The sequence below is a fragment of the Venturia canescens genome, chromosome 1 (genome assembly GCF_019457755.1).
Source record: "Venturia canescens isolate UGA chromosome 1, ASM1945775v1, whole genome shotgun sequence".
NCBI classification, from domain to species: domain Eukaryota; kingdom Metazoa; phylum Arthropoda; class Insecta; order Hymenoptera; family Ichneumonidae; genus Venturia; species Venturia canescens.
This window is the reverse complement of record NC_057421.1, coordinates 36,525,051-36,546,385: the sequence shown is the minus strand read 5'-3', so window position 1 is coordinate 36,546,385 and position 21,335 is coordinate 36,525,051. Positions and strand designations below refer to the sequence as shown.

Here is a 21,335-nt window from a genome sequence, read left to right as displayed (position 1 = left end):
ACGTTCTTTTCTTAAGTCTGGCCGATATTTGGTTTGATGAATGCTTACAGCCATACGTCAATCGCCGATCGGAACGCAGTTTTTCTAAGTTCCTGATAGTGCTATTCAAGCAAAATTCTATTACAAAGAGCCTCATGTACCATGATTTTCAGTTTTCCTTTACTTTCGCGCAAACGTAACATCGTAGTACATTCAGAAAAAGCAACCGCAGGGCAAATCATTCGGAGGTGACCACCAAGAAATCGCGAATGAAGATGGAAATCGAATGGGAAATAGGAACCATACAAATTTTTTTGATTAAAAAACTTACCGTATGGTCATTTTTGCTCCCGCTGGTAGGTTCGTCATTCGTTTACGTTTATTCAGTAGTTGCACCCTACAGTTGCTTATTCGTATCGCTTGATTCCAAATTAATGATTCTTAAGAGACGCTGATCGGTGTTGGGAATCATGAACACTTATTTCGTTGCTCTTACACGTTTTTACCGAAATGAACAACAATGAGAACCTTTCACACGCTATTTAAATCCTCAGTGAAGTGGGATTATCCGATAAATGGGGAGTGTCGAGGATGGCATGTTGAAATACTTGCCTATGGGAGGGAGACCAATGACCGAAAACTACATAAATATCAAAGTTTCGATCTTGGAAATTTATTGGAATGTTATATTTTGTGAATGTGATCAATCGTCATTTTCGATAAGAGTCCGAATAACTTTCTATATGAGTTGGGTGGCCGCAAATATGACAACAAAAGTAAGTAAAACTACGTTGTCATTAAAAACGTATATGTGGAGCGTGTTAGTTTGAATTAGTGTTTGTTTTCCCCGATGATAATTTAAAAAATATTTACAAAACGTTAAGATCGTCTGCAAATTTCTACACTTAAAACACAATGTTTTTATTTCCAAGTTCAACATAAATGCAAGAAAATTCGTAATAGTTTCGATAAAAAAGAAAAGATCTCGGGATTGAAAAGTTTTTAGAACATGAGTCCGGAGATTTTCCGTTGTAGTTGAGCAATATATGCAATGTATATTATGCATATTTCAACACTAATTTTTAGTTTTTTTTTTCTCCAGGGGTCATTATTTCGAACATTTAAAGCTCAATTTACATCTTAGCACATCGGGTTCACTTGCACTGGGGAGTGAAATTCAGTTATGGAAATAAATTCGATTGATCGTTGCAAACATGATGTTAGTTCCATTAAGACGAGTTTCAAGGATAAAAGGTGTTTTTGTGTTCATTTTGCTTTCTCATAGAAGAAGCAATGTGATGATGAATTTTTTTTTTCCAGTTTTCAATGTCAATGTGCTCAAAATATCCCAAAACATCGAAAAATCATATCTAGCAAAAATGTCCGGATGTGTGAGTGTGCGTGCGTGCGTGCGTGTGCATGTATGGCACTGCAAAATTCAAACGCTTATAACTCGAAAACGATTTGAGATACAGGGCTACCGTTTTGCACAGATATTAATTTATACAAGCTCTTCATTCTCTGATAATTTTGTCAGAATTTGTAAAAAAAATACGAATCCTATGACGTTTTGAGATTTTCATAAAAAGGGTTTCGACGCTCTAATTTCCGAAAATTTCAAGATTTATTACTATTTTTTTTTATAAATAGATTATCATAATAGGAAGGTTGATATTGAATTTGGGAAATATCGGTTGAGCGGTTTAAATTTTATGATTTTTTGAATTTTACAAAAATATGAGTTTTTCAAACAATCATATAACCGCTTTAATTTTTGGAAATTTTGTAAGGTATCGTGTATAAGTTGGTACTTCATGTATACTTTCCAGCAAAGTAGTCGGAGTTATTTTATTTAAATGGAAATACAAAAACGATGAAAATTGAAAGTTGTAAACTGTTTTTTTTCAGAGAAAATACATTATTTCCTTGTATACAAAAAAAAAGCTGAAAATTACAATTTGCAAATTGCTCCCTCAAGATGGTCAAGATGCACGGTGCTCAAAGCTTACTCTATGAGGTGCTATACTTTTTATTTTATCATCTTTTCACTAAACAAGCACCCAAACAAACGGAAAAAATTATTTAAAAAAACTGTTGATGAAAACGAAACTGAAAAACCGACTTGTATTTAAAAACTGACTGCGACTCCGAGCCGAGATTGTAAGTAACCACATACTTTTTTGTTATTTTCAAAATATAAAAAAAGTTTGCGTTTCCCATAAAATGACGTGAAATTCGTGATGTATTAATATTATGTTAAAAAAATGCAGAGATTCGAGAAGTTGTAAAGATTAACATCTCTTGAAAACAGAAGCTTGAAAACAAAGTTATATGTGTTTCAATTTTATAGTACACAAATATACACAGACACTCACAAAGGAAAATATATCTTATAAATATTATTTTAAAAAATTGTAAGACATTTTAAGCACGTTCACATTGAACGAGAAAATATTAAACAATATAAAAATTGAAATTATAGTGATCGTATTTGGATAATACCAAGTATGGTATTTTTTTCAACTTTGCTTTACAGTTTTCAGAGATCCTATCTTTTTACACATATCGTTATAAATGCTTATTGGGGATGTGCATAGTTATCATGAACATATTTGGATAAAAACTAACTAAAATGTAAAATAATATAACGATATTTTTATATATAATTTTGCGTAATAAACCTTTTAAAAATTGAATTATAAATACAAATTTAGAAAAAAATCATAGAGCTGATATATGTTTTTGAAATTTGGAAAAGTTAATCGTCGATAAATGAGTTGAAATTTTATTTAAAAAAAAATTAAAAGTAACAATTTGCTTTCTCAAGCTTTTAGAACAATGCTAAAAGCTTCATCTATGAGGAAGCCAAAATGAAAAATATAGCACCTCATAGAGTAAGCTTTGAGCATCGTGCATCTTGAGCACCGTGCATCTTGATCATCTTGAGGAAGCAATTTGCAAATTTTCATTTTCAGAATTTTTTTTGAATTGTTCTATTAAAATTATTCACAGTTGGTTTCACATTTTTTTTTAATGGAATTTTCATTACATTTTTTATTTAGGTGAGAATTCGGTGACGAATAAAAAAAAATCTGTTCCAGGAATACAATCTTGAAAAAAGGTGTTTTTCAAAACGATTACTTATATCATAAATTACGATTAAACGGTGATAAAGAGCGAATATTTATGTTTGGTAATGCGTTATGAGGTTGGTGTTGTCGCATTTACTTGTCCACCTCGACATAAATATGTTCGATTTAGGATAAATAAAAAAAATGTAAAGTTAGATATGCTTGATAGACGGTTCAGAACACGTATAGAATTTACCAAATTGAACACTTTTTTTTGGGATTCATTGCGGAGCCTTCTGGGCAATTGAAATCCTTAGCGAATTCTGGCATATTCGAAAAGGATCCACGAACTCGAAACTCATTGGGACTGTGCGGTTCTGAGATAATACCCTCAAGGAGAGCTTCACGTGTTATTTTTGAACACCAGACATTAGCCGCGCCTATCCAAAACATTTGCTCCGGACTCCGATTAATTCCGGGTAATTTATTCTCAGGTTTATTCCTTTTCACCCAACTTTTATATGCTAAATATGCAATTTTGATGCCCCCTACGTCGGCCACATTTTCATCTCGCGTATTGTAAGCATCCAGCTGCAATTAAATTATGTATAAAAAATAGGATCAATTATTAAACAACTGAAAACAAAATTTCATCCGGTTGTTTAAATATTCGATAAAATCAATTGGTCAAATTGGGTCCAAGTTCACGAGAAAATAAAAGAAAAAAAACTCACATTTAGGTTGACTTCCGGAACGTGATAGTTTCCATACTGGTTCATTATACACTCTACACGTCGATTGTAATTTCGTTCCGTAGACGAAACCCACCAATTGACCATATTGCCATTTTTATCGAATCGCTTGCCTTCATTATCGAATGCGTGTGTTATTTCGTGACCAACAATAAATCCAGTTGAACCATAATTGATATATTTCGGTCGGTCTTTGTGAAAGAAAACTCCTTGTAGAACACCCGCAGGAAATTCTGTATACAATACAAATTCGGATTTTCGTGCAGGCTTCAATTACACTTGGTAAATTATCATATACTATATTGATATAATATATTGATGTAGGCGGTGCTACAATAGTATTTTATTATATGCGGGTTTTATATAAATTGCGATCAAAATATGAAAAATACTTGGTCAGTGCCATCATCGTAAAATGACAGCGACTTGACTGATTAACTTTTCGAAGAGTCACAGAATTATGCCTTAAACAATCGGAGGATAAATGTCTATAAAATCACGGAACACCGCCTAAATTATTTGGCAATATAGAGTACGGCGCGGTTGGCCATATAACCGAATATGATCAGCCATTGGAAATACTCAATGTCATTTTCAAAATGTGATGACGAATAATTGTAGTTTGCGTCTATGTAGCAAACGTCTAATCAAAATCATTTGAAATAAATTATGGCCATGTCTGGGTGGGTATAGACATAACACATAACACAAACACCACTACTATAGAGGTTTTCCAGTAGGTACGACTGAATAAGAAATTCATTGAATTCTCCTGAGAAACCTGAAGCTACGAACCAGTTGAATAACCAAGTTCGGTTTCCAGGCAGTGTCTCATCTCATCCACCAATTTAGTGTTGATTGGGAAAATTAATTATCTTCAACGGAATGGTATAAAATTATTTTAGTTGATGTACTCACCAATACTATTCTCGTCTGTAGTATAAAATGCATTTATCACGGCAGACACTCCATGATTCATCCAATTAGATTTATTGACGGGTTCGCGAAATTTTTTCCACAGCGAGTCAGTATGGAATAATTTCAAGTTGAGTGCAGTGCCGAGATAATTGTTCTCGAACAAATCGAGTTTTTCGTAAAGCTTCTCGAGCACCTCATCGTCCAACAGTTCTTCAGGATAGGCGACGTGACTGACCATCGCTGTAGCTTTTTCTAACGCCTTTTCTCGTGTCTTTACATCCATCCAATCGACCTATTGAATTTTAAATTCGAATAAAATTTAATGTGACACGATCGAGACACGACGTTCAATACTGACAACGTTATTCAAGATATTTTCTTATTTCTTTAAAAAATCGTATCTTCCAAAATATTCTTAAATTATAGTTATAGTTATTGTTATAAAATTTCAAAAAATGATCAGCGATGTAGATAAAAGAGCCATAATCATTAATTACATATTTAATTCTGGTCCGTACAATTAGTTTAGTTTATTCCGATGCACCGTTTGCATGTTGATTTGTTCCTTTTCCGCATTCCTGATTGGCCACGCATTTCCAATGATTGCTCGTAACTTTGAGGTATTGTAAAACCACGATTCTTAATGACTACGTTTACACGGCTCTCTTATTCCGGTTTAGTTATATCAATATAAATATACAAAATGCATATCTGTCGATATATATAAATATGCCCGTCTGTATATACAAAACCGGAATAAGAGAGCCGTGTAAACGTAGTCAATGACGCTGAAGTTTGCAACGTCCAACGAAATGATCTGAAAAACTTTCCAATAATTTCAGTAGTGTTTCCAATTTTGCTCCCTACCGAATTTGCAATTCGTAGTTTTTCAACCTACACCAATGATTCATGAAATAAATAATTGATGAATTGAAAATTTTTTTTGTTCATTTCGTTGGACTCCAACGTTGCAAACTTCAACATCGTGATTCTTATGATATCGGTTTAGTTTACAAATTGTCAAAGTATTTTATGATCGTTTATTTACGTATTTCTTTTAACTAAAGATCTTGAATCTAGTGGAAAATGTTTATACTAATTTTGTAGCTGATGGCGATTGTTCCATCGATTGTTCATTTTTTTTCGATAAAGATGAACAAGACATACGTACTTTTTTCAAAACAATCTTGAATTGCTCTCTGATATCCATTATTAACTCCGCAGCAGATTTTTTCGTTTCAGCGTTGAAGTATTTTCGAACGTACATAGCACTCGTAATAATTGGAAAGAACTCAAAAACAGTTTTGGTGCATTCGGTTGACCTTGCCATATTTTTTGGCAATTTGGTATTTTTCACAGTCAAATCTGGGAACTGCTGTTTCCTATTCCTTATGGCATCATTTAGATAAGTTATCGACTCCGTTACGGCGATCCATATTAAATAATTAGCTTGTATCCTTTTTGGAGTCTCCGACAGTAGTTTTTCCAGTTTAGTAATATAACTCGATATGCGTACGATAAATACTTCGTCTTCCTTGACGGTGATTGATGAAGGCAATAAGTTGGTGATGTATTCTTTCCACGGTATACGAGGGTGGATATTCGACAATGCCTTGAGCGTCATTGGATTGTATAGTTGCTTGTGGTAATTTCTGGAGCTAATCTGTTGAATAATGTAGAAAAAATCATGGTTATAGTTACTTTTCAAGATTACAATGGTTTTAAAGACGAATTAAATACTATAAACTTAAATGATTTCAGTGATGGCAATGTAACAGGTTACGAATTATATTGAAAGAAGCTCATACGTCTGCTAGCTGCATTTCAAAAAGCAAAGATTCTATCAGTTCTATTCGAGCGCGACGTCGATTAGCCCCGAGCAACACAGCTACGTCAACCATATACTTGTAATACGAAACAACAATTTCATTTTTTAAGCCCTCCAACAGATAAGTACGTGGAAGTCTGGTAGTTCCTTCATCAATCTATATGAAATATAAGAAAAAACAAAATTGATTACAGGATTGTACAATTTCACCAGCACACAAAAAAGTAGTCAGTTGACCGGACCCATCAATTTCCATGTATTTCGACGCGCTGAATCCGAATTTCGGCCCAATTCAACGCCTACATCCACCAATTTTTGAGTAAATTGCGAAAACCACGGAAAATGTCAAAAAATAGCATTTTTCACCACACATGCGCCGAAAGTTCAACTTTCCGAAATCGGAAGGTTGAATTTTCGGTGCATGTGTGGTGAAAAATAATATACATTCCACGGGAGTGAAATTAGACCACCTCAAACCGCGTGCTTATCACCCTCGCCTTCGGCTCGGGTGATAATTCTGCCCGTGGTTTGAAGTAGTCTACTTTCCCTCCCTAGGTGCGTAATATACTATTTCAGTATTCAAAAGTTTGTTCTGACCTATATCATGCATGATTTTTATATAATTTAATACACTAGATCAATATCCAGGGTTGACATGACCTTAGATCATCATTACGTTGAGCAAATAGCGAGAAACCTCAAATAACTATAAAAAATCGTAGTTATGAGTATTTAAAAAAATGATTGATTTAGGTATGTTATTCATCATGGATTGAAATTAATTTTGCTTGATCGGTCGAAGGGAAACTGCAGAAAACCTTCGCCGATACAGCCAGTTCCTGCCTAATTTCCCCTGGTGGCATTGTGAACACGCTCAAACAAAGCCATCACAGGCCCTCAGCAGACCAGAACGTCTGAGAACTTTTTAAAATTATTTTCCGAATTCGGATTAAGCGACCCCAAAACCCTATATTTCTAGTAGTTTTTAGTAGCTTTGATGGTTTTACTTCATTAGAGCTTTCAATGACCTTGATCCTGACACGTTCAGATTAAACAACCCCCGAATTCGTCATCAGCAGATCGAAATACCACGGGATAGGATTGTCTCATCCCCGAATTTAAAAATCGATTGTTTTTTGTGTGGCTGTGTAATTATATACAGCAAATACATAATAGTTTTATTGAGCAAAACACGCATACCTCGATCATGCGTTTGGTGCCATTTTCCCAATCTAGTACGATGCCGAAACCAATTAGGACATCATAAGGATAACCGAATTTTCGAAATTTGTAAATTGTGCTTTGCCAATTGAATTCATTTTCTTTCCATGCATCTCCAACGAGAACTGGCCACCCACCTAGTTTCTTCAATTGGTCGTGAAGGGCTCCGAGTCCTGCTGCCTCTATAGCGGCTGAAATCATATTTCAACGTATACCGGATTCTCCAACTTTTTAAAAAAGATTCTATACCGAGACTACAGAATACTCTTGAAACTGGATTTTCCAATTTTATTAACCCCTTCACTGGTAGAGCATTTGAGGATGACGTGACTATTTCGGGTCGACGATATTTTGCTTACTATCAACTTGAAATTTGGTATTCGGGGGTTTTCGGGGTCGCTGATTACGATTGTACCCTAAAAATTTCGGAATTCAAAATGGCAGATCCAATATGGCGGACCAAAAATAGAAAAAATGGTTAATCGAAAGCGATAATTGGTACGCGGGGGGGGGGGGGGGGGGGGGGGCAGGATGTCAGCTCGACCAAGAGCTACTCTCTACTGTGTCAATTGTGCCGTGCAACTCGCTATTGTTTAACTCTCCAAGCGTAGCAACTGTACCCTGTGCAAAGTGCCCAACCGTGTCAACAGCATCTAGCTGTATCTGGAGCTTTGTATCTGGACTATTAACGATAGTCCAAATATACAAAGATGTTAGTAAAATTGGAAACAAGTCCTGGTGATACAGTCGCAGCGTCTCAGCAGTTGTTAGCCATCAGCGATTTGAATTGTATTGAAACAAGAACTCACTCGTCTAAGAAAAATGTTACAACAAAGTTTGATAATGCTGCGATACTCGCTGAGCACAGGAAAACAAAGGATAAAATTCCAAATCCTCCTGACGGATCAAAAGTTGTGAACATGTACTACAGAGGCTTTAAAGGTGCAATTAAACGGTCGGAAAATTTGCACTTAAAATTTGGAAATCCACAATGGCGGATCCGAAATTTCAAATATTAACCCTTTTACTAGATAAAATGTAAGTGAAGACTTGTGCGTTTTTATTGTAATTTTTGAGTGCAGATTTGTTATCAGTGACCCCGTAAACCCCCGAGTACCCACTTTCGCTTGCATCAAAGGATTCTTTATATTTTCGGCCCACCATATTGGATCCGCCATTTTGAATTTCAAAATTTTGAGGGCGGAATCGTAATTAGCGACTCCAAAAATCCCCGAATACGGATTTTGGTTTTGAAGTTTGAAGAATTTTCGTGTATAACGCATTTTTTTTGACAGCCCGCCATGGTTGAAAAGATTCTATAGAATTCTGCCAGAAGTCAATAGTCCTCATTAAAATATTCATTTCAAGCGTGCTAGGGCAGATAGGTGAATTTTTATTGGATACTCTGCATATTGCAACAATACAATATACTCACTTGTATTCACGCAAATCTTGTAGAGATCTTTCACCAATCTAAAATGTCGCGGTTCATTCGGCTGAACTGTTGTTTCGATCATCGCTTTTATTTGCTCATGCAATTTCGCATACATAAGAAGAGTGGGCTCTATTTCGCTTACACCATCGGGAAGAACTGTCTTATTGATATAACCACCGCAAGCATATCGATAAAAGTCATCGCAAGGGTCAACGTTGGAATCCATATTCCTCAGGATCATGGAAGCTAAAGAGATTGAATTATTCATATCAGTCACCACTTAACTGTGATACTAATCATTTTAGTATTATAATTGTCACTAACAAATCATCACCATCATTATTGTGGTAGTTATTTGAATTTTATCACACACCTGTATGTATACATTCAGGTGTTGAACACTCATCCTGGTGATTAGCTGGGATATGATATAATTGGGATTCAGAAACTTCACCTCGATCGGATCGAGCTTATAGCATAAAAGAACGTCGTATTTGATGACGTCGCACATCATGAAATTGTTTGAAATAATACAATAAATTCAGCAAGGATGTCAATTAAATACATGAAGCAATGGCATAACTAGTAACAAAATATTATAGCGAAAAATAAAAAATCTTGAAAATTAAATTACATCGACCTCCATCACAATTAATTTTGTGATCTTTACAGTAAATGGATTTGAATGGATGCGCATGTGATATCATTTTGTGCATCGTTGAAATCATTAAAAGTCGGAAGCAGTTTCTATTAAAAAAACAACGCTGCTCCTAAAAGTCCTACTCTCAAATTTGCAAAATTAATACTATATTATCCGTTTAGACATGTTAAAGAATAGAGACATTATTCGTGCATGAAATAAATATCTTTAGAGTGGACATGTTATTGAGTAGATTTATGAGAGTTTAAGTAATGTTGCAGCAAGTCAACAATTCTACTGTCAGTTAATGTATTCAACAACAGTTCTCCTCTAAATATATATAAAGAGCGAATTTGTTATCGAATAGAGCTGTGACGAGTATAGTTATATACATGGGCTAGCTAACAATTCTATCGGTAGCCATTCACGATAGCTACCCTCTTTAACATATTTACCCCGGCGTGATATTTAATCACCAATATCTCTACTTATGATGATTTAAGAGCATATCTTATCATAAGATATTGAAGATTATGGATCATACATAAGTAGACATAGAGATGTTATGCATTCCAAAGTGAAGATTTTAGGAGCAGAGTTGTTTTCGAGTAGAGACGTAACGAGGATTATTCTGCCGTTGAAGCAGAATCGAATTGAATTCGATACATGATTGAAGAATTCTTTCTTCTTTACAGATGTTCATACAGTCTTAAATACCTTGCTACTTATCATATCGTACATGATATGCAGATACAAATGTTCGATTACAGAATAATATGATGCACGAGTGAAGATAAAACGCAATTGATTCTTTATGTTTTATATGTACAGACCTATAGTTGAATACGAGACGTTGCGAGGATTTTTCACCGATCTTCCTTCGGTAAGTGATGGTGTACAACATAAAATGAGCATGGATAGCTCAGACAACCAGCGAGCCGAAATCATTGATTTCCAGGATTTGTCATTTCCAAAACGTAGATGCATTTTCCAATGTTGAATTAAAATTGTGCGTATCTAAATATCAAACCTGCACAAATGTGCAGGTTTGTCAATTAAGCGCACTGCGGAAAAATGAGCATGCGAATCATGGGGCGAAAGTTCTGGATGAAAATTTTCAGATAGTTGTTGGACTTACGGCCCTTTACGGAATTTTTTTTTATATTTCTATTAAGAAGTGAGATGTAGTCAAAATTTTCAAAAAATCGATTTAGTTTTTTTGCATTTTCTTCAAGTATTATGTTTCAAAAATACCCTCTGAAAATTTCAAATTAATCCGATGAATTGTTTCCGAGATATCGCATAATTAGTGGAGAGACTTCGAGTACCCAGATAGATTCTTAGTGTATAGACATGTGGCTGAAAAACGCGTAAATGATAATACCCGGGAATACAGAATGCTTTGATGACAACAGCGAATAGACATTCTGGAAGCTTCTACATCGGCAGAAGCCCAGTTTCTTGAGCCAGGAATTGATGATTCGATATAAGTAATTATTTAATTATTAATTCTATACATAAATCAAGTGTAGAAAATTGAAAAATTCTTTCAGAAATTGAAAAGAAATTATAACTCAAAAACTATGAGTTTATTTTGCTACATCGTAAAAGTTTTTCTCGAAACTATGTTTTTCAAGTCGGTGACAACTATATAAATTTAACAACCATTCGATGGATTTCGATGCAATTTTTTCCCCTTATTAATACTTCCAACAACTAGTCCTTACTCGTAGGATGTTCATGTTTGTTGACAATGATTTTTTTTGTTAAATAATAAACAAGTGATTTGTTGGTCGAAAATCGGAAATTTTCTGTCAGTAGCCGTTATTTTGTTAATGTTTTTTTTTAATCTACGATTAAGGACTACATTTATTATTAAACTAAAGATTTTTATTTGGTTTTTTGATTGCGGATGATTCAGTTAAATTTTTTAGTGGTCACCACAAAACGATACTAGGGAAAAGGTCCACATTGATAGCGATATTTTTACAAAAAATTAATTCTTTTTGTAGTTTTTTAAAAGTTTAAAATTATTTCTTTCCCGCATATCCGTATAAAAAAAGGGTTTCGGGTTTTTTTCTATAGTTATCTTAATTTTGGCAGAAGATAGAGCTTGAGAAACCGCTCTATAATCAAACGATCGCTGATCTGTCGGTTTTCATATCTGCTTCTTGTAGAAATTTTTTGAAAATGTATTTGTTCCGTTTCCCTAGCGCGGATCGTCAATTAGCATTGTGTGTTGATATCTCACCGTACGTAGATATTTATCGTCCGAATGGCAGATTCGATTCTTCTCGAATATTCTGTGTTTCCGATCCGGGTCTGCTTTTGAATGGATGTTACTTCTCTGATAGTATTTGAGTGAAACTAGTTCACACAAATCGTAGATTAGCTATTTGTTACTCATACACAGCCATGGATCGTCAGCTATTGCACTTATACGTGATTAAGAAATGGAACCAACAGGTAAACTCTCAAAAAATTATTCTGGAGTTTGTAAGTAGGGGTAATGAGAACGTGACACATCTTCATGATATGAATTTTGAAGAACTCCTTTGAAAAATGTTTTATTGGAGACAAAACGTGCTTTTGCTGATGTTTTTCAAGTTTGATGTATTCCGGTTTTTGTTCAGGGACTTGATCGTTTTTACGTCCGATATCTTACTGAAAATGACAAAATATCTTTATTTCGTTTTTTGAACAACTTTTTATCGTACAATCGAGTAGTTTTATTGTTCGAATGCACGTTTCGTCTTTCCCTGCTAATACGTTATCAAGAATGGTTCCATACCTTTTTCAATAATCTTATCTAGAACGAAAAAACGTGCTTTTTAATTTCTGCATGCTAAGTATCAATTTCGTAATCGTTTCGATAATGGAGGATATAAAAGAAAAAAAACACGTCCGCTGGTTTACACAACTTTTTCTCGATATTAGATCGTAACGTAGTTCACTTGTAAAATGTATTATTTTAAGAGTCGGTTAACACGTGCCATCAGATTAAATCTGGTGGCACCACTTTGAAACAAAGTAATTTAATTAGGGTAATATGGGGCAAAATGGACATATGGGGCAAAACGGACACAGTGTCCATTTTGCCCCATAAAGTTGAATTCCGGGGCAAAATGGACTTTCCCGAAACTAAAATTTCCTAAAATGCATAACAGTTTTTTTTCGGTTCCAAATCATGTCCTGACCATAAATCATGGTAAATTGTTGAATTCCACGGTGACATCCCCAAAAAATTCAAGTTTCAGAGCGAAATAGATCCCAAACTACTTTCTCACTATTTATTCACTTTTTTGACTTATTTTTAAAAACCACAATAGTAATCAAAGTACGAATAAGGAAAAAAGGTTTTTTATTCATTTTTTATAAAAATCGCACTTATAGCTGACATTTTCGTCTTCAACACTTGTACACAAGGTGTGTGCCCATTTTTTGGATGTTACACAGTAAATCCAATATTCAGAGGACAACGAATATGGGAATGTGGGGCAAAGTGGACACCCGGGGCAAAGTGAGCACTTAAATAAATGTATTGTTTCATTTTTTTTTCAAAAATTCAAATTTCTTCCAATTTGATTGTACATGTGTGAAAATTAGTTTAAATTGTCATTTGAGCATTTTTTTTTTCGGAGCAGGTGCCCACTTTGCCCCATAATTCTTTTTTTTAAGGATATGAAAAATAAGCATGGGGATTCAGTTTTTGGACACAACAGTAGACGAAAGACCATATGTAAACCGATACATGTAGCTTAATCGCTTAGGGTGCCCACTTTGCCCCACATTCCCTTATAACCCTTCACAAAAAATGCAAGAAACGTCTTCAAAAGACGAGGACTTGGCTGTCTTGGGTGAGCTTTTTTTCTGTCTGCTAAACTGCTACATTTCGAAAAATGTCGATATTTTGATTTTTATGCCTCTTGGAGGCTCTGTGTCCGTTGTGCCCCGGAAAATTTTTTTGAAGAAATTCCGGAAACTAGGGCCATGAATTAATGGTGGGACTCTGATATAGTGCGAACACGGAATATACCCCAGCACGGTGAACCCAAAGTTGATTTTTTGCATTCCTCAAAAACATGAAAGAAATGGGATATAAGATTTGACTCATTTCTTTTCATTTACATCCAAGGAATGGAGCCTGAGTGGTCCCATTTCTTTTCCCATATTACCGAGTTGACATTCTATTCGGGAACAGTCGCTTAGAACGACTGTATTTCGAAAAATGTCGGTTTTTCGATTTTTATGCCTCTAAGGGGCCGTGTCCGTTTTGCCCCGAAATTTTTTTTTTACGAAATTCGGAAAACAAGGACTAGGCATCAATTTTGGGACTCAAAAATAGTTGAAAGACCATATGCTCATCAATGAAACTTGCTTAAATCCTTAAGTGTCCATTTTGCCCCACATTACCCTATTTATGATAAATTTATTTGATTTACAAGAACACGCGGAAATTCATGTAATATAATATATCCATGGAAATAGTAATTCACTCATGCTTGGACGCAGAGTGTGATGCCAACGGATTTCGTGGATCGATAGTTGTGGGGATTAGGTACAATTTCTAGTCACCAAAATGAACATTTTTTAATGGGATTCATCTTCGAACCGACAGGACATTGGAAGTCATTAGCGAATTCTAGCATGTTCGAAAATGAGCCGAGAACTCGGAACTCGGAAGGACTGTGCACGTCTGAGATTACACGTGATCGTAAATCTTCACGTGTATACTTGGCGCACCAAACGTTTGCAGCGCTCAACCAGAACATTTGCTTCGGAGTTTTATCAATTCCAGGTAATCGTTTTTCTGGGTTATTCTTAGCAGCCCAACTGCTGTAGGCTTGATATGCGATTTTGATCCCCCCATTGTCTGCAATGTTTTCACTCAACGTATTCACACCGTTTAGCTGCGGAAGGTAAAACATATTTAATCCATTAAGTATACAAGCAAAAACTTTTCAAAATAAAAAAAATGACCAACCTTTAAATCAACCTCTCGAACGGTGTAATTATTATATTGATTAATTATACACTGTACGCGTTTGAGATATTTTTCTTCAGTCGCCGGTGCCCACCAATCAACTAGATTGCCATCCTTGTCGAACTGCTTGCCTTCGCGGTCAAAGCCGTGTGTTATTTCATGGCCAATAATGAATCCAATGGCACCATAGTTCATGTACTTAGGGCGATCGCTCGCAAACAAAGTCCCTTGCAAGAGACCAGCAGTGAATTCTGTGCATAATTTAGAATGAAAAATCCGTGTAAATGTCATGCTTCTGTATATGAATTGTATGTAAATTCTGTATATATCAATGTACATGAATCAAAGTACTCACGAATACTATTTTTTACTGCAGAATAAAACGCATTTACGACGGCCGCTGATCCATGAGATAACCATTCAGTTTTGTTGATAGGTTTTCGCAACTGACTCAACGTATATTCGGTGTTGAAGAGAGTTACCTTCAATACACTCTCGAAATAATGGTTTCCAGACAATTCGAGTTTAGCGTAAAAGTTTTCGAGTTTATCATCGTCCAACAACTCATCCGGATACGCGATATGACTTTGCATTGCTGTCGCTTTATTCAACGCCTCTGTTCGTGTCGTTTCATCCATCCAGTCTAACTATAAAATTATCTTAATGACAAGAAGTTGAATCAAAGTTCTACGTAGAACAGTAATATTTCCAGTTCGTAAACGATCCATGTTATTTATATTTGATAACACTCGAGTGTGGGGCATCATTCTAGCCAAAATAAGCTATACGAATAGCTGTAGCAAAGGTACTCACAGTTTTTAAAATATTAGTGAATCGTTTCCTCATATCCATAACCATTTCGGCAGCATTTTTTTTAGATCGTTCATCGAAATACTTCTTAACATACATAGCGCCAACAACATTCGGTAAAAGTTCAGCAATCGTAGGAATACATTCCTCTGCTCTCGTATTACGATCGGTTAATCCGGCAAATAAATTTTTGCTCATGTAATTTTTCAACGTGTTGGCAGTTCTCCACATAACATAATTTGCCTGAACTTTTTTTGGCGTTTGCGATATCAACTTGTCGAAATGAGCTATGTAACTCGGCTCGTATACGATTACGAGTTCTTCCTCGTCAACGATAATCGATGATGGCAACAATCTATTGAAATATTCCTTCCACTTCACGTTTGGATACTTTTTCGACAGTTGTGAGAGTGTCATGGGATTGTACAGTTGTGTTGCGTTTCTACGCTTCTCGCGTGGCGATGAAATCTATTGGAATTATGGTGGGAAATTCGTTATGAAACAGTTTAGCATTGTTGAATAATCCGAAAATCTATTCGGTGCTCTATAATCTGTGCGTGCGTCGGTGAATGCTGGGGTCCTCAGCGGTAACCCACAAGCCCTGTTTCTTTTAATGAACCGTTAAAATTCAACATCGACCCAACGTCAACCATTGCCTATTTATACGCGAATTGAAAGTACAACCGGCTCAGTATTCAAGTACCTTAAGGAGGGTGGATCGCGACGTTACAATGTTGCCATGCTAAACCATGTTAAAAATATTAAGAATTTCAAAATGATAAGAATTTAATAAAATTTGGTAAATGTATTCTTCGATACGTAGAGCAGTGCAAATCAATGGATATGCCCTCTAAACCAAAACATTGTAATAAGACAAGACAACTATTTAACGATGTATGGTACAAAAGTCTAAATAATAAGAAATTGATGAAATTTGGTGATAATGTTCTTCAACATCAAGTGCGAAAACACAATTTTTTTCAAAATTTTCTTCTGCTTAGTTATCGAGTAATTACGCATTAAAGCAGATTTCTTATGCCCGGAATGTATACCTATATATATGGAAAGGCTATGCTTATACGCGTGAACTTTAGTGATCGCGTATTACTCGATAACTGTACAGAAGAAAAATCTTAAAAAATTTGCATTGTCAAATTTGGCACTAAAAAAAAAGGTTCACCAAATTTTATAAAATTCTGATAATTTTGAAATTTTTCATGTTTTTAGCATGGTTTAGCATGGCAACATTGTAAGCCTGTACCAAATATCTTTAATGCTATATTGATAGCAGCTTATAGTTAACGCTGGAAAAGTTAAAATAAAAAAAAAAATTTTTTAAATGTATTCTTCAAATATATATAAGACAATATAAATTTTTTTAGATTTTTCTACCACATAGCTCTCGAGTAATTGAGCACTAAAGTTCACGTGTATAAGCATAGAGTTCACATATATACAGTTATACATTTCGTGCATAAGAACTTCGATTTAACGCTCAATTATTCGATAAACCATGTAGTAAAAAAATTGTATTTGCATACTTGATGCCAAAGAATGTTATCACTAAATTTTATAAAATTCTGATTATTTTGATTTCGTGATCCACCCTCCTCAATTGTATCCTTATAAAAGTAAAATCTAATAAAATTTTTACTTTTGCCAGTTTCATTTCGAACATCAACGACTCTCTGAGTTCCTTCGTTGCTCGAGTTTTATCAGCACCGAGCATTACAGCAAATTCCACCATTTCATTGTAATAAGCCTTGAGCGTCTCGGTGTCAAAGTCTTTTGTAACATGTTCACTATCGATTCCAAGACTCGGTTGATCAAGCTGCGAAATACAATGATAAACAATATGACACATGCCACTGTACAGTATGTTTACTTTGATCATACGAAAAGTATAAACGTACAATAATGACACGGTGAGTGTTGTTTACCGGATTTGCGGAAACGTCGAACTTGACGAAATAATCGAAAGAAGAACCGGCTTCGCGAAGTTTATGGATCGATTTCATCCAGTTAAACTCATTACTCTCCCACGAATTACCATCGAGAACTGGCCACCCACCAGAGTATCGGAGAATCTTGAGAATAGGTTCGAATCCCCTTGCTTCGATTGCTCCTACAAAAAAATCTCATTTTCATCATTACTACCCATATTTTCTTTCTTTCAACACTTTTTTTTTAACTTTCTTATGAACACGACCGATTCTTATCGCTAACGATTTCCGCGTATTTATTGTGGAAAGTGAGGCTTCCACTTTTTACCATTCTTGTTCTTTTGTTATGCAATTGAATTGCACCGAATATGACACTTCTGGAAATAGAGCAATTTCTTATTCATTGGAAATTTGTATACTCGAATTTTTTTTTTTTTTTCCGAATGGAAATATATACAATATAAATCCCTTTGTTTTATTACGCATAACAAAATGCTTTGAGTGTTGCTACAAGAGCAATCATTATATGGAATAATATCGACGTGACAATGTGGAAAAAAATGCGATATTACAATATAGTACGATTTATAACGAATAATTTAATTATTTTTTCCAAGTTTTGGAACAATGTTATGGTTCGCAACAATATATCATATTACTTACTCGTGTTCATACACGCCTTGTAGAGTTTCTTCACTAGCCCAAAGTGTTTCGGTTCATTTGGTACACATTCAGCCTGCATGATTGCTTTGAGTCTTTCTTGTACGATTTTATGAATGATCATATAGCTGTTGACGCTGCCTTCGTCGTTAGGTATGATTGTGTTCTTAATGAACCCACCGCAGGCGTAACCATAAAAATTGTCGCACGGGTCGACACTGGAATCTATATTCTTCTGGATCATAGATGCTGGAGAGCGAATCGTCGAGATAAAAAAAAACTTCATTAATGTAATCCCTATAATTTTCATAACGACAATTTTCATAATGAAATATCGTTAAAGCACTTATTTTTCAATCCTTGGCGCCCACGAATAAAAAATCAAATGTTTTTAATCATTGTACTTTTCGTAATATTTTGTCACGTACCAGTATGAAGACATTCCGGCGTCAGGCACAAATTTTCATGATAACCTGCAACAATAAAACAATTTGTCAATAAATGGATGAGTTTTTCTTTCTTTTCATCCTGATGTTTTTCGAGAATGCAATCATGCAAATATTTCTGCCAGCAGCCCAAAAGGAATAATCAATGCGAGCCCTGTCATACTCTCATACACTCGGATATAATACTTTTGAGTCTATTAAATTTTTACCAAACTGTTTTCAGGAAGCAACATGCCAGGTTAAAAGTACTATTGCAATAGACGGAATTAGTATCATAAGTTATGGAGTTTAGTTTATTTATACCAACCTGCAGTCGAGTTGAAGTTGTTGTTTATATTGGTTACGGTTTCTTCTGTCATTAAGGAAATACATAATATAAAGACAATTGATACTTCTATTCCCGTGAGACTACGGACTAAAGCTTTCATCTTTGAACCCTTAGAAAATCTGAAACATGTGGATACATCTCGAAATATTAAAATGTTGAGAAAAATCAAGCAATCCGAGGTGATTGAATATTCAATTTCCAACTATTTGCCCTGAGATCTTCAACAACCTTTTGTCCGAAGTATCGAGCTTGATTTCTTGTATGATCTTCCAGCATGCTGAATGATTATATTATTTAATATTAATTTTTATCTACATGGGGAAAGTTTACTCTCCCCTGTTTTTCCTTACTAGTAATCTTGATGATAACTAACGTGACGTTCGATGATTTTGATTTTAAACGATCCAGTCAAGAATTTTACACATTTTACACATCGTGCGGAAGACGATTCGATATATCTTGAATTATAATAAAAAATAGATATTTTTCATTTATGCGGCTCAAATGATTTTCCGTTTGTACTTACGTATGTTTTATTCGCTTTCACAAACGTCTCTTATACCATGGTTGTTATAATAGAATAAATGTGAATTTTTCCTAACAATGCGCCGCTATTGTTATAATATTTTGCAAATAGTATACGCAAACAAAAAAAACAGGCGTCTCCTCTGGGAAACGTTCCACGTGCAAATATAACTCGTTTTTTCTTTCTTCTCGTCGGATTATGACTCGAAACGTGTATTTTTCATGTATTCGAATCCACTGCAGATATTGGATATCTCGGAACGTGTTAACAACACCTCATCCATGGCCCCATTTTTGTATATTTTTCAACAACGATTTGAATGGAAGAACAGAAGCCGCTATCTGTCTGTATAATCTGAAGGTGTCCTTATTGAAAATTCGTTGTTTTTGGAGAAGCATGTTTTTGAAATGATAATTCACAATTCAGAAGATAAAACGAAACGATAAATCCAATCCATCGAATAGATGACGCTCAAGAACGCCGATGACACTCGTCAGGTTGTAGTAGACCAAAAAAGCTAAAATTTTCGGATTTCGAATTTGTTAACGACTCTCATACACTTGATAATACTCGAAAAGTTCGAAAAAAAGAGGTTGACCAAAAAAATTAACGTAACTGTATCAGCAGAGATAAAGAGTGTTGCAAAAATTGAGATTTTGTTTCTACTTCAATTTTCTATGTATTTTTTTCTCGTTGACATAATAAGCTGACAAGAGTTTAGAAGCTGATTCTGAGGTGAACCACATTTTAAATCGCTTCACTGGAAATACAATAACTCATCGTGCGGTTACTGCTGGGGTATTCTATATCAAGTGGACCACCCCAATTTTTTACGATCTCAAAATGACTTCGCAAATTTTGGTGTGTCGTTTGAAGTGTCAGAAATATCTACAAATAATTGCAAATTTTTAACTGCTCAATTTTACTTACAATTTTTGTTTTTTTTTCGATTCTCTGTATATTGAAAACTAATAATTACACAAAAAAAATAAAATGTCGGTTTTTGCACACACTTTCGAATAAAACAACTTCCTTAACGGTCCATGTTAATTTTCTTGCAATGTTCAAGAAAGTTCAAAAATTTTATTTTTTTTCATTGAGAAAGATCCTTTTTAGAAAGCTGAAAATTTGAGAGGTATTTGTTTTTCTTGTCTAAAAACCACGAAAAAATTGGCGCGATGGCAAGTCAATATGTACACACTGTTTTGTGTGTTTTTGCGGAAAAAAGCTTGTGATTTTTTTTTAAACCCTTGTAACTTTGGAAATAATGGACCGAAATAAGTTTTTTTTTTTTTAATCTTGGGTTTTTATTGCACTTTTCGAAAAAAAAGCATGAAAAAATAGATGCCGAACGCCTTTACTGTTCATCAGCGTGAAGCAAAAAAATGTCGATTCCAATGGAAGGGACTTTCTCAATTTTTTTTTAAATCCTCTCAGAAACTATTCCTCATATTTTTTCTCTTTTATACAAACTTTTTTTTATCAATTATTTAATATTTTATGGGGTTGAATGAAAACAATGTTTCGATCCAGCCACGATGGATTAAAAAAAAATAGCTTTCTTTATTTTGCAGAGTTGCGTCTCTCACAAAGATATCATTTGCAACCTGCAAGACTTTTAAGCGTTTTTTTTGGATTTTTAAAAAATTTTTCATCCTTTTTTCCTCTGCACCGATTCTGATGATAATTGGTATCCGAGATTTTTTAAATCGCTGATTACGAATCCAGTAATGGATTTTCAAATTTCAAAATGGCAGATCCAATATGGCGAACGTCAAATGCTAAAAATACATC

At 34.7% G+C, this 21,335-nt stretch overlaps 2 protein-coding genes across 12 annotated transcripts; both read right to left on the bottom strand.

Moving 5' to 3' along the window:
* Positions 1-2,982: 2,982 nt before the first annotated feature.
* Positions 2,983-12,301, bottom strand: LOC122413107 (neprilysin-2-like). 10 transcript variants are annotated; one of them, XM_043423289.1, is made up of 10 exons: positions 12,096-12,301; positions 10,678-10,908; positions 9,578-9,622; positions 9,205-9,450; positions 7,749-7,960; positions 6,529-6,705; positions 5,892-6,383; positions 4,721-5,012; positions 3,785-4,035; positions 2,983-3,641 (listed from the first exon to the last, which is right to left on the bottom strand). In XM_043423289.1, exons 2-10 carry the CDS (start codon positions 10,829-10,831, stop codon positions 3,303-3,305), a joined length of 2,208 nt encoding a protein of 735 aa, XP_043279224.1. In that variant the 5' UTR covers positions 10,832-10,908; positions 12,096-12,301; the 3' UTR covers positions 2,983-3,302. The 10 variants fall into 10 exon arrangements, with proteins under 10 accessions (XP_043279224.1, XP_043279215.1, XP_043279169.1 ...); XM_043423280.1 differs by having other exon boundaries at positions 9,578-9,673; positions 10,678-10,861; positions 12,101-12,301; XM_043423234.1 differs by having other exon boundaries at positions 2,984-3,641; positions 9,578-9,673.
* Positions 12,302-12,505: 204 nt separating this feature from the next.
* LOC122413147 (neprilysin-2-like) lies at positions 12,506-19,828 on the bottom strand. 2 transcript variants are annotated; one of them, NM_001414588.1, is made up of 10 exons: positions 19,542-19,828; positions 18,995-19,134; positions 18,670-18,714; positions 18,245-18,490; positions 17,552-17,763; positions 17,293-17,469; positions 15,642-16,106; positions 15,184-15,475; positions 14,829-15,079; positions 12,506-14,754 (listed from the first exon to the last, which is right to left on the bottom strand). In NM_001414588.1, exons 2-10 carry the CDS (start codon positions 19,113-19,115, stop codon positions 14,416-14,418), a joined length of 2,148 nt encoding a protein of 715 aa, NP_001401517.1. In that variant the 5' UTR covers positions 19,116-19,134; positions 19,542-19,828; the 3' UTR covers positions 12,506-14,415. The 2 variants fall into 2 exon arrangements, with proteins under 2 accessions (NP_001401517.1, XP_043279259.1); XM_043423324.1 differs by lacking the exon at positions 19,542-19,828 and adding an exon at positions 19,366-19,521.
* Between the last annotated feature and the right edge of the window lie 1,507 nt (positions 19,829-21,335).

What these genes read in the sequence shown, in the direction of transcription:
- LOC122413107 (XM_043423280.1), bottom strand. Translation starts at nt 10,831, where the DNA reads ATGCATCTACGTTTTGGAAATGACAAATCCTGGAAATCAATGATTTCG. An exon ending in CAAGATTTGCGTGAATACAA is followed by an intron (nt 7,961 to 9,204) that starts GTGAGTATATTG and finishes ATATGATTTCAG; the next exon opens with CCGCTATAGAGGCAGCAGGA. An exon ending in GCACCAAACGCATGATCGAG is followed by an intron (nt 6,706 to 7,748) that starts GTATGCGTGTTT and finishes TATTTCATATAG; the next exon opens with ATTGATGAAGGAACTACCAG.
- LOC122413147 (NM_001414588.1), bottom strand. Translation starts at nt 19,115, where the DNA reads ATGAAAGCTTTAGTCCGTAGTCTCACGGGAATAGAAGTATCAATTGTC. An exon ending in TGCAGTAAAAAATAGTATTC is followed by an intron (nt 15,080 to 15,183) that starts GTGAGTACTTTG and finishes AATTATGCACAG; the next exon opens with AATTCACTGCTGGTCTCTTG. An exon ending in TTCGAGAGGTTGATTTAAAG is followed by an intron (nt 14,755 to 14,828) that starts GTTGGTCATTTT and finishes TACCTTCCGCAG; the next exon opens with CTAAACGGTGTGAATACGTT.